This window comes from Pinus tabuliformis, chromosome 7 (genome assembly GCF_031772625.1).
Source record: "Pinus tabuliformis cultivar Carrire ecotype Pingquan chromosome 7, CPIR1, whole genome shotgun sequence".
NCBI classification, from domain to species: Eukaryota; Viridiplantae; Streptophyta; class Pinopsida; order Pinales; family Pinaceae; genus Pinus; species Pinus tabuliformis.
Window position 1 is genome coordinate 454,783,857 of NC_142293.1, and position 15,504 is coordinate 454,799,360.

General features: G+C 34.6%; 1 protein-coding gene across 1 annotated transcript in view; it reads right to left on the bottom strand.

Moving 5' to 3' along the window:
- Window positions 1–439: 439 nt before the first annotated feature.
- Window positions 440–15,504, bottom strand: part of LOC149247928 (FT-interacting protein 3-like) — a 39,434-nt gene continuing 24,369 nt past the window's right edge. The window contains exon 2 of the mRNA XM_089446254.1: window positions 440–2,236. Within this exon, the coding sequence (XP_089302380.1) occupies window positions 646–2,236 (1,591 nt within the window). The 3' untranslated portion in view covers window positions 440–645. The remainder of the gene's footprint in view (window positions 2,237–15,504) is intronic.

Sequence of the window (15,504 nt, forward strand, 5' to 3'; positions counted from 1 at the left end):
TCTCTTAAAAACCAAATAAAGAGTTACTAATCTCGTGGCATAAGCATTTCTTCTAGATCACAAATCTAAAAAAGATCAAAAATTTCAGATATTGATCAGATTCAACCACGTTCCCACACCAAATTAACTTGTTATTAATGCAGTCAGTCCAGTTAAGAAACATAATATTGGTTTATCTTCTGAAGAGACTATGGCAGAAGCACGGGTGGCTCCTATATAGTATCCAAAGCTGGAGCTGTAATGTAGGGAAAAGAGAGCACAGCTGAAATAGCATCCATTTTCTGTGTTGAAAAATATGGTACAGTTGGCTATACAGCGCATCAACTCTCCAGCAGTTCCAGAAGGAAATTAGATTATAAGAAAATTTACAAGCTCCTCCACTACACAACATGAGGAAGTGCCAATACATTAGATTAGCTGAAGGAGAAAAACCTTGATGACATAGTCTCGGAACAGGAATGCTGGTAATTCTGCACTGTTGCAGCTATAAAATCATAGATAGATCGTCAATTACATCGGTTAAGAAATAACATGGAAATGTAAATTAAAGAAACATACACAACTAGAATAGTATATTCGCAGAACAAAAGCTAAATTAAAAGAACAGAGGTCTAGCTTCAGCAGACATGAAAGACCAAGCTATTTTTACAACAGACTATCGGTACGAGCAGGCAATCTCCTGAAGAAATTGAGAGGAGCAGAAGGAAGCCCGTGGCGGAACCTCGGATGGCGCAGGAGATACAGAACAAAAACCACTGCAGTTTGGAAGGGCGTGGTATAGAGAACTGTGGCAGCTATCAAGCAAAATATGACAAATATGGTAGTCGCTCGTGGATCGCTCCACCTCAGAAGATTTTGAAGCCTTTCTACTTCAGTAGCCATATCCCCCGCCATGGTCTGTATTCGCCCAGCAAACTCCCGGATTCGATCGTATCGCATTCTCACAACGTTAGAGGCTTTGCTAGTGGGGAATGTGTCGAATTCTTCACCGATTTCGTCAGGATGAACCAGTCCGGCCTGGAAGAGGCTTGTGTCCATATCGAGTGAGTGCCGTGGACGGAAACGAAATTGCCATAAGCCAATCAGGAACATGCAGAGGAAGACGGTAGGAAGAATTAGCTCTGGGTACCAGATGAGAATCAAGAAGAGGATGTGCACCAGGACGGTGGTTGCAGGGTTTTTCCAGAGGCATATATCGTTAAACGATCGCCCTGCCGCTGTGAGAGGAGCCAGGATATTCATTATGCGGAAGAATTCCGCCTTACTGCGGCGCATGCTCCACATATGTGAATCCACATCCATGATATACTCCACCACTTCTCTCCTCAGAGGAGGCTCGGCTCGGCTCAGCTGCATTGCCACTATCCGCATTGCCTGGTATGTCAAATGGTCAAACTGCCTTAGAGAAAGGGGACAAAGATAATGCATCTTCGGCAGCAATGTCTGTGTATAAATCAGCATCATGTTCATCAGAGACGAACAGGAGAAACGAAAAGCCAGATGAAGCTCGCCCACCTTCAGGACTCCTGAGGGATTAAACCTCAACAGAGGATAGGCATGCGTGTATACGCGATCTGTTTCGAGAGTCGAAAGGCGGATTCGAACCTTACCGATCCTGGCATCTTTCACGGATGCTGAAGACTTTTCGTCTCCTTGAAGATGGAAATCGTCAAAAACACAAACAGTGATTACTGTACAGGGATCATAAACTTCCCAGGTATATTGCACATTCCATTTTGGACTCAAGGTATCAATCATAGTCCTGGTACGAACCCATTTCTGTCCATATTTTGCAACGCAGTAAGCATCCATTCTGTGTCGTCCATCTTTGCACTTCGTAGGAAGCAAGTTCTGAGCGCTTAAGATCTCAACCTGCAAAATACCAATGTTAGGCTTCCAGAGACGCTCGTCGGTCGGCCTCACATCGCCACTGTAGTGAATAGGCTCGCCCAGCACATGATAGCCCCCATCTAAAGACAATCTCAGATAAATTCTACTCGCGGACTCCACTTCTTTCTTCTTCGACTTTCCCTCCCCCGGAGCAACAGCAGGGTTGTCAAGTCTGAACCATCGAGGATTCACAGGCTTATCATCCAGTCGTTTGTCTATGTTATTCACAGGAATCGTTACTCTCCCAAGAATTTCATCCTCAGATATCCCCAAACGATTCTCGACCGTGAGAATCAAATGATGCTCGAATGGTGCCGCGTTCAGAGTAATATTCCTTAACAAAACTCTGCACTAACGCTTCTCTGCAGGTCCCCGCCTCCGTCAACATCCCCGCCCTCCTCTACATCAAACGTTGATATCCACGCGTCAGGACGGGTTCGATAACGGTTTTCTTAATGTTTTAAAATATTTCTTATTAAATTGGACGGCTGATTTTATTTCAATCGTCTAACAAAAAGATCCGACGACTACCATTAAGACAGAAAGGCATCTGGGGGACTTCATCTCAGAGGGAAACGCCTTACGGCGTAATAAATATAATTATGGACAATATATTAAATTTCTATAAAACAATTCATTGCAGTTGTGAAAACAATGAATTAACACTATAAACCTATTAAATCACAAAATAATTATAAACCATATAAATTCTAATTTCTGATAAATGTATCCACTCTAACAGATCAATAACAATAAATGACACACCCATCATGAAGTTTCAGAAAGATACACTAATCAAACAATTGTGAAGTTTTAAGAAGATAAACTAATCAAATCTTAACATAGTCATTAAATGTACTTAAGAAATAATGTATATCTTGTTGTAATAAATTAATGATAAAGCAATCAAAGAAATATCAATAAAGGATCATAGTCTATCATTAACTCAATGATTAAGTTCAGATCATCTATAGGGCTGTATAGTCGTTTGGAAAGAGAGAAAAAGGTTTTGAATATAAGTAAGAAAGTTTTTACATCCACATTAGAATAAGTACTGCGAGACGCGCATTCGTCCATGAAATAGGTCTACGTATATGAACTAAGTATAATATATATTTTATAAAAAAAGATTTATAGCTAATTTGTTTTATATGTAATTAATTTTTAAAATGTGAACTAAGTATAATGTATATGTTATAAAAATATTTATAGTTAATTTGTTTTATATGTAATTTATTTTTAAAATGTGAACCAAGTATAGTGTATATGTTATAAAAAATATTTATAGTTAATTTTTTTATATGTAGTTTATTTTATAAAAAGTTGATTATTAATTTAAAAAAATAAGGTGTTACTGAGTTTCGATAGGTATATTATTCGTGTTTTCCAAAATTGTTCTGATATTTATTTCATAAAATAATAATTATAAATAAAAATATAAATTTATAATATTAAATTGAAGTGAGGAGGGGAAACAATAATTTCTATGTAAACATTTTCATAAGAGTAGAATTCTTAGGGTCGAATGGGTAGGAATGGGCTCAAAGATATAAAATCTTTGTAAAGTTGTGGTGATAATGATTCTCGATAATTTGGGTTGCTGTACTTGTAACGGTGCTAGAATCAACATGTTGGAGAACGAATACAAATGAATGGGTTAGCAAATTGGATGAGAAATGAATGACACGTTAGAACCAAAGATATATCCCAATGGGATGACCGAGGTATTTGGAAAGGTTCGATATGCCTTGGTTTTCCTACAACTTTCTAATCACAATGGGAACTCCTATTAAATTTACTAAAGAGATTAGTCCCAATTGAAATCTCGTATGGGTATCATCTCTCATGGATGATCAAACCTCACCAAAGATACTATGTCAAAGAAGGATATGAGTTTCTAATGAAAAGACTATTGCATCCAACACTTTCTAAGTTGTCGAAAAAAATTGGCACAAATATGGGATTGCTAAAGTAAAAAATATGGTTGGATAATGGTTCATGGGAAAATTTTAACTAACAAGAAGAGAAACATCAAAGGTTTTTCGAGGTGTGTTCTTTGCTAGGTAGTGGAATAAGAGATTCCTCATCTATTCAGGAAATGTTAGTTCACTATGGAAATGTGACAAAAAGCCTCTGAAATGGTTAGCTATATTGAGGCCATCCTTGAAAGATGAGATGACATGCTTAACTCTTGGAAAAAAATATTTTGTGGCTGAGGAAAGCCTCATCTCTATCGGTGTGTTGTATGGAGGGTCTCTGAAAATACTTATGTTGTTCAGTTTGGTTAGCTCAAAATAGTGCAACATTTTATGGGGATGGACCGACCTTTACCTCGAAAGCAAGTAAAGTTTTAAATCTCTTATTTAAATCCATCACGACCCGAGGATTTAAATTATTTGATTTGGAGGGCTTAAATCCAAATTAAAAGGACTGGATCAAAGTAGGAAAGGTTCCATATCATGCTAGCAACCTTAACCCCGGACTAGCCTTCAATAAAAATCACAGTAGAAGAATGGAATCTGTGGATTTCTAAATATGGTGCATAAGTAAAGAGCATTACTCTTTGTTCTTTTATGGGGCCTCAAAAGGTAATCTGTGGTTGGCAAAACTGAGTGGTAATCTTATGCCTCAACAATAAAAAAAGAGATACAATTTACATGGGGATTGTGTACCTCAACCAACAACCAAGTGAAATATTTGGCTTTATGGAAAAGGCTAGGAATAACTATAGCAAGAAGAATTTGCCAATTAATGGTATTTGGTGACTCAACGATAGTAATTAGACAGGTAAGACGAGTCAAACAAAATTTATCACTCCCAACTCTCCCATTCTATAAAGGACAACAATAAATTCGACATTTTAAAGAACTGGAATTTTATCATGTATATTGACACTCGAACACTATGGAGGATGCACCCACGAACAAGGGAGAAACCTTAAATCAAGGTAGGTTGGGGCAAGATTAAAGAAAATGTCATATATACCTTTTCCATGACTTGTGGAAACAATGTTCTTGTCAATAAATATGAGAAAAATGGTGTTTATAGTAATGGATCAAGTCAACAAATAATTGAATGGATTACCAATATACATCAATATTTAAGCTTCTCGGAACCATTTAATCACTCACTCAAAGGTAGAGCGGAACGGAAACCAAATCATAAATGGGGGATGATGGTGGAGTATGTTTGAATTGACAACAATCGCCTCTGGTTAACACATGATAGAATTTGGAAGGACACTTCGCGACAGGTTGAATGTTTATGAGCTGTGGCATGGAGGATGCAACAAAAGTTCCCTATAGCCATGAAGAGGTAAGCATTCCATTTTAGACCTAATTTAAATGTACAAAATATCTGTATTGACCAATTTCCAAAGGAATTAAAAGTGGTGAACAATATCATTGATGCCCAAAATCAAAAGATAGAACAGAAAATTATGAAATGGGAAGACTTAAGTTTTCGATAACATTGGATTGTTGATAATCCAAAACCCCCTCCAATGCAAAAAATCACTTCTGCTGATATAAAAGAGGGACCATCATTTTCTGTAGTGTCCTTTCCTAGAAGATCTACCATAGATCACAAAAGAATTGATTTAGCCAACAAAGCTCCATCTATGTACATAGATCCACAATATATTGATATTGCTAGTTCTCATCCACTATCTGTAGATTGCCAACATATGGATTTATTTGAATATGCCTAGATTGTAAACTTTGCCTCTTGGCAGGTAATGTGTCCAAGCTGCAATCATAAAGTAAATATCAGTAGCCTTGCCGACTTTGTTATAAATTAGAACCATCACCCCAGAACGGGAGAATCCCCACCAAAAACTTTTGTAACTCCTTGTACTAATATGGAATGTTCTGATATTCCATTCCCACATGATCCTAATCATGTGATGATGATTCATGAGCTTCCTTCCTTAGAAAATGAAGATCCCTGCCTTAAAGAGATGTTCACAAAATGCGTCCCTCTGGTATGCCTCGATATGGTCTACGATATCTAGAACAACTAGATGACATAATCCCCTAGTCCAGATTTAATAATTTTTTGCCTCTTGATTGTAAGAAACCTTCAAAACTAGAAATGCACAAATTCTTCTCAGTTATGAAAGGATGTAAAAAGCATACGATTGATAATCAATGGATAAAAAATATGCTAAATTGGGATTTGTATACCCATCCAGAGGCTAAGAGTTTTGACCTTAGTACTCCATATCCTGAGAAGACCAGACTATCATATGAATGCAAGACATACATGAGAAAGGAAAACATTTGGTTATCCTTTTATGAATGTAAAATAAAATTGGAAAGCTCAGATGTACATATGACAGATGTTGAATCATGTTCAACAAAACATGATTGGATCGCTATAGATGGTAGAAAAGTTGAAACTCCTACCACTCTTCCTCCTTACAAAGGAATTCTATTAGAAGAAGCACAAAACAGTGCTAAAGCCATTCCCTTGATCTTAAAGGATGTTAATGCCCTTGGCATTAATGGTAGGATACAAAAGGTCAGTGAAGAGATAAACTGGACCAACACGGCAGTAAAATGATTGGAAATGAATTGTGCAAAGACTACAGAAGTAAAAGAGAGTTTTGATAATTTACAAGATTTTGTAAATAGCATCAACAACACTTTGAATGATGTAAATTATTCTACTACATTATTAAAAGGCCTTGTCAAAGAATCTTTAACAAGAGTTGAGGATGTTGAAAAGAAAGTGGATATAGGGAAACAATCTACTAAAGGATCCATTGAAAAATTATCTGAAAAATTTGACAGATTGCATATAGCCTCCAAATACAAGTCTATTCCTATTTCTTCTATGTTTAAAATAACTATAAATATCCAACATCCTATCAAACCTATTGATAAATTTCCTTTTCTTCTCCCAAAAGAAACAATGGAAGAAAAATCTGAGCCCATAACTCTTTCCTCTATGTTTAGAGAAACAGAACAACCTGAAATCTCAGAATCACACATGTTCCCCATTTATGAGCCTCTCCAAAGCCAATATACCACTGCACCAGAACTCAGTGGAAAAGGGAAACTCCTGAAAGACACAGTTTCCATCCTGAATCACACAGAGAGTGGAATATTGACAATATGAGTATTGTTTAGATAAGGCAAATGATAAACCTAATGTTTATTGAATATAAGATTATGTGCCTTAAAGGGAAAAATGAAATAGAATCTTGTAAATCTATCATTCAGTGTTTTACTGGAACCTTATTAAGATGGTGGGAAACATAGTCATCGCCAGCATTGGTAATACAAATGGAAAATAAAATCTCGAAGGATGAAAGGGGGAGATATCATCCATAATGCTGATGGAGACCCACAAAGCAACATGATTGTGGCAATAACCTCATTCATTTTAGAACATTGGTGTGGAGAGGAAATTGAAATTGCAAATAAGCATGAGATTATTCTCATGAACATTAAATGTAACAAAATTTCCCAGTATGAAGACTTTCATAGGGACTAGATTCAAAGAATATACGAGGTCAAAGATAGTAAAAATATCTTATGGAAACAAGTCTACTTATCAACTCTACCTTCAAAATTTATAGATTATTTCAGACAACAAGATTTTTTTCAAATTCCTTTTGAATCCTTCACTTGGGGATAAATATACAGTATAATAACCAAAGTTCTGGCAGGATTATGCACGAGCATGAAAGTAAATAAATCACTGAAAAAATTGTCAAAACTACTAGATAGTAAATCCATCTGTAGTAAATATGGCTTATCTGTAGATGACCCCATAGTAAGAAGAAGAAAATCCAAAAATAAGGCTAAGAAAGTAAGAAGACAAGGGTATAGGGAATATCCACAGAAGAAAAGAAAAGGAACCACGAAAGGATACTACAAGTATGTCCCAAAGACACACTATTATGAACCTAAGGATATTCATCTACAAACACAAAAAAAGGATCAGTGGAACAAACTGACTTGTTGGCTCTGTGACCAACCAGGACAAACTTCAAATCATTGCCCCCTTGCAGATGAATCTAGGAAAAATAGAGGGAAGAAATCCTTCGAAGTAGCAAAGAAGAAAAAAACAGTAAAGGTAGAGAGCATGGTGTCAATCATGTGTTGTGTTACAAATGTGGTTCTAAAAACCACAATTATGAAAATTGTCCTAGCCTCTCACATGGAGAACAAATACAAAAACAAATCTGCTCAACCTCAAAATCCTCTGAATATTATTCCTCAGAATCATGTGACAAAGAATTGAATATGCACATGAATGAATGCAATTATACTGATTCAGAAAACTACCAATGTGAATCAAGCACTGGATCAGAAAGCTCTTCTGATGAAGAATTTGTCTCTAAACCAAAAGAAAAGGTTCTCATTGCATAGACCATAGATGATTCTGAGGAAAAGATGCTTGCTCAAATGAGAACATTAGAAGAAGGAGAAATGAAAGAAAATTTACTTGAAGCTTTTTTAAGTACCATGCACAAAAACCAGGGAGGCAGTAGTAAAGCTGCTTCAAAAACTGAATCCAAGGCATTATTCATTGATGCCTCTTTTGAAAGAAATACAAGATCCTTCCAAAGAAGCCAAAAGATCTCGAAGGCTAGGTCCTTAACATTAGGAGAAGTCAGCGAAGAAATTCATCATCTTAAGAAGGAAATTGCCTCCCTAAAAATAAAGATCTCTGAGCTCGAAAAAAGGAAAGGCACCTGAAGAAGAAAATGATGAATATTCTGCCAACTGAAATGTTGAAATCTTTGAAGGAAAACGAGATGACTTTATGGATTTTAGAAATATTAGAGTCATGACTATCCAATATCAACAACATCATGTTATGTTGGATATTTGTATAAATAGTGAAATGTTTTCCCTAAAGACACTTATTGACTTAGGCGTAGATGTTAATATACTAAATTCAAAGATAATACATGAAAAATACTGGGTAAAGTCCTTCAGACAGGTAATTGGGTTAGGGAACAAAGATTTATTGTATGAAGTTCCTCAGGTTTCTATCTGCTTCAAAGAACATTGTATAAAATTAAAATATGTTGTTGATGACATTCCTATTGATTGGATCTTAGGAAATGTATTTTTGGCTGCTGTAGAGCCACATGGATGAGGTAGACCAAAAAATGCAAAGGCTGGCTACTTTATGTATATACCAAGCTCAAATGGTAAGTTGTAAACAAACAAATTACCTTTTATTTCTACTCCAAGGGTATCCACTATGGTACAGGCAATGAAAGAAATTGAGAAAGCAAAAAATAAATTAAAAGATCTCAAAGAGCTAAAGACTACCATGAAAATAGGAGACTATCTTCAGACTCCTATAATCAAGCAAAGGATCTCAGACTTGAGATCATAGATAGAAAAAGAATGATGTGCCGAAGAACCAAACACTTTTTGGAATAGGAAATAACATTATGTAGAATTATCATATAAGGAAGAATATGAAGGTAGACCTTGCATGAAAAGAGAAATTCCCATGTACAAGGAATACAAAGATCTATGTGAAAAGGAAATAGCAAGCTTGTTAGAAAGAAAATTAATCAGAGAATCCAACAGTCCTTGGAACTGCTATGGCTTTTATGTAAATAACCATTCAGAACAATTAAGGGGAGTTCCAAGATTAGTCATAAACTACAGACCTTTAAATATTGTTCTTTTAGATGATACTTACCATATTCCTCATAGAGGGAATCTCTTAGCAAGGATTGCAGGGACTAAAGTATTTTCCAAATTTGATATGAAATCAGGTTTCTGGTAAGTGGCAACTCGAGAATTTGATAAATTTAAAACAACTTTCAGTGTCCAAGCAGGACACTATGAATGGAATGTGATGCCTTTTGGTGTAAATCATGCTCCATCCAAATTCCAAAAGGTCATGGACACGATTTTTAAACCATATTTTGATTGGTTATTGATATATATTGGTGATGTGCTTATATTCTCCAAAAATGTCCATGAACACTTCAAGCATGTTCAGAAATTTGTACAGCTGGTAAAAAATAATGTGTTGGTCCTCAACAAGAAAAAGATTGAACTTTTTCAGAAAAGTATCAAATTTTTAGGCCACACAATTAAAGATGGGCAGATCACTTTGTAAAGGCATGCTCTAGAATTTACTGATATATTTCTAGATATTATGACTAACAAAACTCAGTTGCAAATTTTTTTGTGATGCTTGAACTATGTGAACAGTTTTTATAAAGATTGTGCTAAAGACAAAATATTTCTTAATCATAGGTTGCAAAAACATCCACAACCATGGTCTCAGGCACACACATAAGCCATAAAAAGAATAAAAATTAAGGTAAAGACTCTCCCTGTTCTTCATATTGCTGATGAAGATTCTTTCAAAATTGTTGAAATAGACGCCAGTGACATGGGGTGGGGAGGAATTCTAAAGCAGAAGAAAAAAGGATAAGAACAAGTTATCCAGTTCATCTTAAAAACATGGAACCCATCTAAGAAGAACTACTCTACTATAGAAAAGGAAGACAAGGAAACATGGAACTGCATTGACAAATTTGATATCCACCTAATCCATAAAAACTTTATTTTGAGGAATGATGCCTCTACACTAAGAATGGTCTTCAACAAAGACATAAAGAAACCTCGAGAAGCTAAGTTTGCAAGGTGATAGGCTCTATTCACAAATTTCGACTTTGAAGCTGAACACATTAAAGGAGAAAAGAATTGTTTACCTAAATTTTCGAGTAGAGAATACCTCAGTCAGAAATATAATGTCATGTTGATAGTAACTGAATGGGATCCTTCCCAACATATAGAAATCCTAAGAAGCATTCTTGAAACAAAAATTTGGGAAGAATACTGAACAAGGTGGAAGCCTGCATGGCAGCTAAGAAGTACAAAGATACTAGATGCAAATCTACAATCTCATACAGACATATAACATTTAGTACCAGAAAGAAAGATCTACCCCAATGGCACTAAGTGGATAAATGACATGGCATATCAACGAAGTAAGTTACCTGCTCATTCGGTCGAATAATCCCTAAGCAAGGATTTTCGGGATATCAAATGTAATCTGGATAGAAGGAAGTAGTAAAAAAAGAGTCTTCGATAAGTTTTTTGCTATTAATTGAACAAGATGGTTAAGATGGTATGATATGTATGGAATGTGGCCACAAGGTGATCTAGCCATTCTCTTTCTAGATATTATTTATAATTTCATAGACTACAAAAAACTATGGTGGGACATTACGAATGTAGATGGGAAGGATGAGACTCATTGTACCAGAGTAAAATTTGGAGCTACATGGACTACATAAAGACAGAGACAATGCGAATGGTTTCAACAATGGTGGGTTGATCTTGGTATTAATAAAACATCTATGGAACCTCTCTTCTTCCAAAAATATTTCCAAATAGAATGTAATGATTATGGATTCTTAACTCAGTGTTGGTACACTCCTTGTAAGACTATTGGGGATTCAAATTATTACCTAGACACTCAAATTTTTGGTTACTTTATGAAAAGACAACATGAGTGGTTAGTCACGACCAAGATAAAACACCAGATTGTTCTAAGGAAACCAATGATTGTACGAAGAATATATACAAAATCTTGTGAATCATATAGATATTCCAAGATAAGATTTCCAGGGATCACACCTTTGGGAGACTAATGAAGGCTCTCGTGGGCTTGTCCTAGAAATGATCCACTATGTAATAATGATGTCTAGTCATAGGACTGCATGTGAGCAGTTTTCTCATGGGTTTTACTATTTAAAAGTCTCCACTATGTAAATATCTTACCTTCTACAGTTTAAAGAAATGAACAATGTAAAATGTTCTGTGGGATTTGTTCAAATCATCCATTGTGTAAACTGGTACAAAGATCCTTTTCTAGTCATGAGAGTCGGAGCACTTCTCCAAATTTTGGTGGGATTTGACCCACATCTCAATGATTGATGGATATAGTACTCGATTTGTCTGCTAGATGGTCGAATGTTGGTCTCCTCAATATCCTATATAAGGAGAGAGCTAGGCTCACTTAAGGCATTCAAAGTAGAGTGTGAGTAGGAGTTGTTGGGTTTTTTGAGTCTGAAAAGAAAGTTCTTGCTTTCATCTCCTTAGAGCTCAGATCTGAGAAGCCTGCCCATCAGAGTCAGATCTCTGGTGAGAACCTAAAGTGGCCAGATACTTAGGATTGAAGTCTGTCAAGTGTGTTTTAGAGATTGAAGTTCTGATACTAAGTATGTGAAAGGCCAGGAAGCCTTCAGATGGCTTCTTGCTTTTCAAGTCACAACATCTAATAAAAGCCTAAGCAATCTATCTCTAGTAAAGAACTATAGAATCTCTGTCTGAAAATTGTAAGAAAAATCTTCATAAATAATATAAGTATCAATTTCTGAGTTGAATTTTCATCTGAGTACTTTCTATTTTCCACCTATATTATATTGTCTGTTGAGGTAGTATCTGTGAAACGAAAGGTTCGCTTGAGGTTCGGCGAGGTCTAAGAAACACCAGTCTATTAAAGGCAGGAGGCCATGTGAAGGATGCTAGACTGTGAAAGATCAGAGGTTCGTGTATTGTTCACAAAGAAGAGACTCAACAATAGCAAGCTTTGTGTCTGAAGCCCTTGCAGCAAATTGGTAATCAAACTAGAAGCATCAAACAAAAATGTGGGGAAGTCGAATGCAACATATATCATTCTAAGTGTTTTGGTGTACAAGAGAGCTCTAATAATGACAAGCGACCTAAAATCCCTTAAAAATGCACAAGAGAGGATGAATAATTTATTGGAAAGATTGTCATAGGTCATGGGGGCCATGCTCGACCGCATGAGGCACAAGACGACATTGAAGACTCAGAGATAGATGCACATTTGGAATTGTTGGAGAAAAATAGGAGTTGTTGCAATGAAAAATTTACAAATTAGAGGCAATCACAGAGGCTAAATTGGTTGTGTATAATTTAGCAAGGGAGAAAAAGGCCACTAGGATGACATGGACTACAATGAAGAATAGCTAAGAAAGATGATTAAAGGCACAATTGAACGATAATTGAAGCCCCATCTTAAAGTTGGACCTTTAGTGCCAAGATAACTTGATATTCTATGATTTCTGTTGATGTATTGCAAATTTACAGATTCATAGGAGTTCACTTTAAGGTTTATGGTAGAAATTTGTATATGAGAGTGGATAAAAGAATGCATAGGAAATAAATATTTTGGACATGTATGCATAGTGAAACACTAGAGAAAGCTAAATTTTGTAAAGATTCTATCTACAATTAAAATTTTTCTTATAATAAAAAATTGCTATATGTTCCTTTAAAAACATAAAAAATAAAAAATAAAATTAGAGTAAAAGATTTAATGTTTCCTAAGACTTGATAGATAAATGTTAAGATGGATCTAGATTAATTTAATTATTAGTTATAATTATAAATATAATTATTAATTTTATGTTTTTTATATTATTTATTTTTATTTAATTTGAACCAATTAAAATATTCTATTGCTAATTATAATTATTACTTCTCTTATTTTAACCATGTTAAATATTACCAGAGTTATTTATTTTATTTTTAATTTATTAAACAAGATGTTAACCACAAATGTTTCAAAGTTTAGAATAATGAAGTTAAAATAACGGAATTCATGTACGAATAATAATTTTTTAAAAATTAAATTCCATCAAATCAAATTTATATAATTGAAAAATAATAAATAATAAATAAACAGTTTTAAAATATTGAAGTAAATAAAAAATAAACAAATTTAAAATATTAAATTAAATACTACAATATTTATAACATTGATGCTTTTGCAATTTTTAAAAATGAAAGAGAGATTTTTTTGGATTTTTTTATAAAAAATATTATGACTAATTAATTAAAAATTAAAATAATAACCATTTTCATTATTCAAAAAAAAATACAAAAATGACTTTTCATTTTTTGATTTATTATTATTATTTTTATATAATAAAATGGTGTAATATTAACATTTTACAAGTTTAGATTTTATTAATTCAAAATAATTTCAAAAATGTTATTAAATCTCCATTTTATTTAATACAAAAATCTTACTCTAATCATAATTAACATAAAAAGTTATTCTTATCTCAATATGTGTTCGTTTCCTTATCTATTTCAACGTTCTCTTTTAACCTATTAACAGAGTAAAATGGTAACAAGGTTCTAAAAAATTGCAGGTACATACTCGCTGTTGCTAAACTGAATGAAAGGAGAGCCCAGAGAGAGTAAATCCTCTATTGATATCGAACCTGGATCTCCTGAGGGCTAATCGACCCGTGATTGTTCTTATCAATGCCATTTCGTAGTACTGAAAGCACAAAAATAAAATAAAATTTGGAAGAGATAGAGTGGTTTGTTGTGTAGGGTCTACTTTGAAATTTAAATGATTTTGTTAATATATTATAAGGTAAATTATGAAAAATTTATCATATTCTTCTTTTAATTTGATGTCCTCTAGTCTGTATGGACATGGATATAGTGATATAAAATTAAAAAATAATTCACGTCATTAGATTCGTAGATAGTTACACAGAATTAAAAAATAATTCATATCATTTTGTTTCAGATTACTAAATATCTCGAGAGTATCCCAAAAGCATAAACTTGTCAAGAAAGATTACTAAATGCACAGAGAATGGCCCAGAAGCACCAATCTGTTAAAAAGGAAAATAACACAGCAGAAACGTTGTATTTTAACATGATCTTATCATTCTGTTTCATACAAAAATGCACAAAGAATGTCCGAGAAGCATAAACCCGTTAAAAGATTTTATTTAATGCACAGAGAATGGTCAAGAAGCATAAACCTGTTAGAAAGAAAAATGACATCGCGAAAAGCTGTATTTTAACATAATCAAATCTTTACTATTATAGACCAATCTGAGGTCACGATCAGACCCAATAGATGATTTTACAACCAGCCTCATATTGTTATTTTACAATTGGCATTCTCCACTACACGCATCATACTGAAAGCAGTAGCTCCAATTTTATTTTATTAGGTTAAGCTTAGGTTTGGGCTAGCTTAAAGCCGATCTATTCACAATGAGATGTTTATCAGTAAGACTGTGGAGGTTCGGTCTAGTATGGTAACCTCACAGAAAATTTAATTCCATTCTCTACCCTTCACCATAAAAGTCTTCTTATGAATTATTATACGACCCTTTCGTAGTTTCGGTTTGGAGGGAGCTGAGGGCACACCTTTCACTCTGTGATTGGATGCCATTGAGCATGCGGTGCGATCAGCAACGGCTGATTCTTAACTGTTAAGTGCTTTGGTCGGCTTGCGAGTGGGAACTGGCCCATTATATTTATACATATATAAGATTCGAACACTGGTCTGTGTGAGGCTGGGATGGAGATGGAGCACCTGATTTTCCAAATTTTATTCCAAACATCATCCTCCTACTCCTACCTTTTCTTACTATTATATTGTCGTTCTTTCACGATTCGTTAGATTTTTTGAATGGTATTATTCTCCATTTTATTCGCCGGAAAAACCTAGAGATAAATAATAATTTTCTTCTCCTGGTTGATGACTTGGAGATGAGCATCAACTGAACTTAAAATCTTTGAATATTTACTATTCGAACGTCATCTGGGGCAT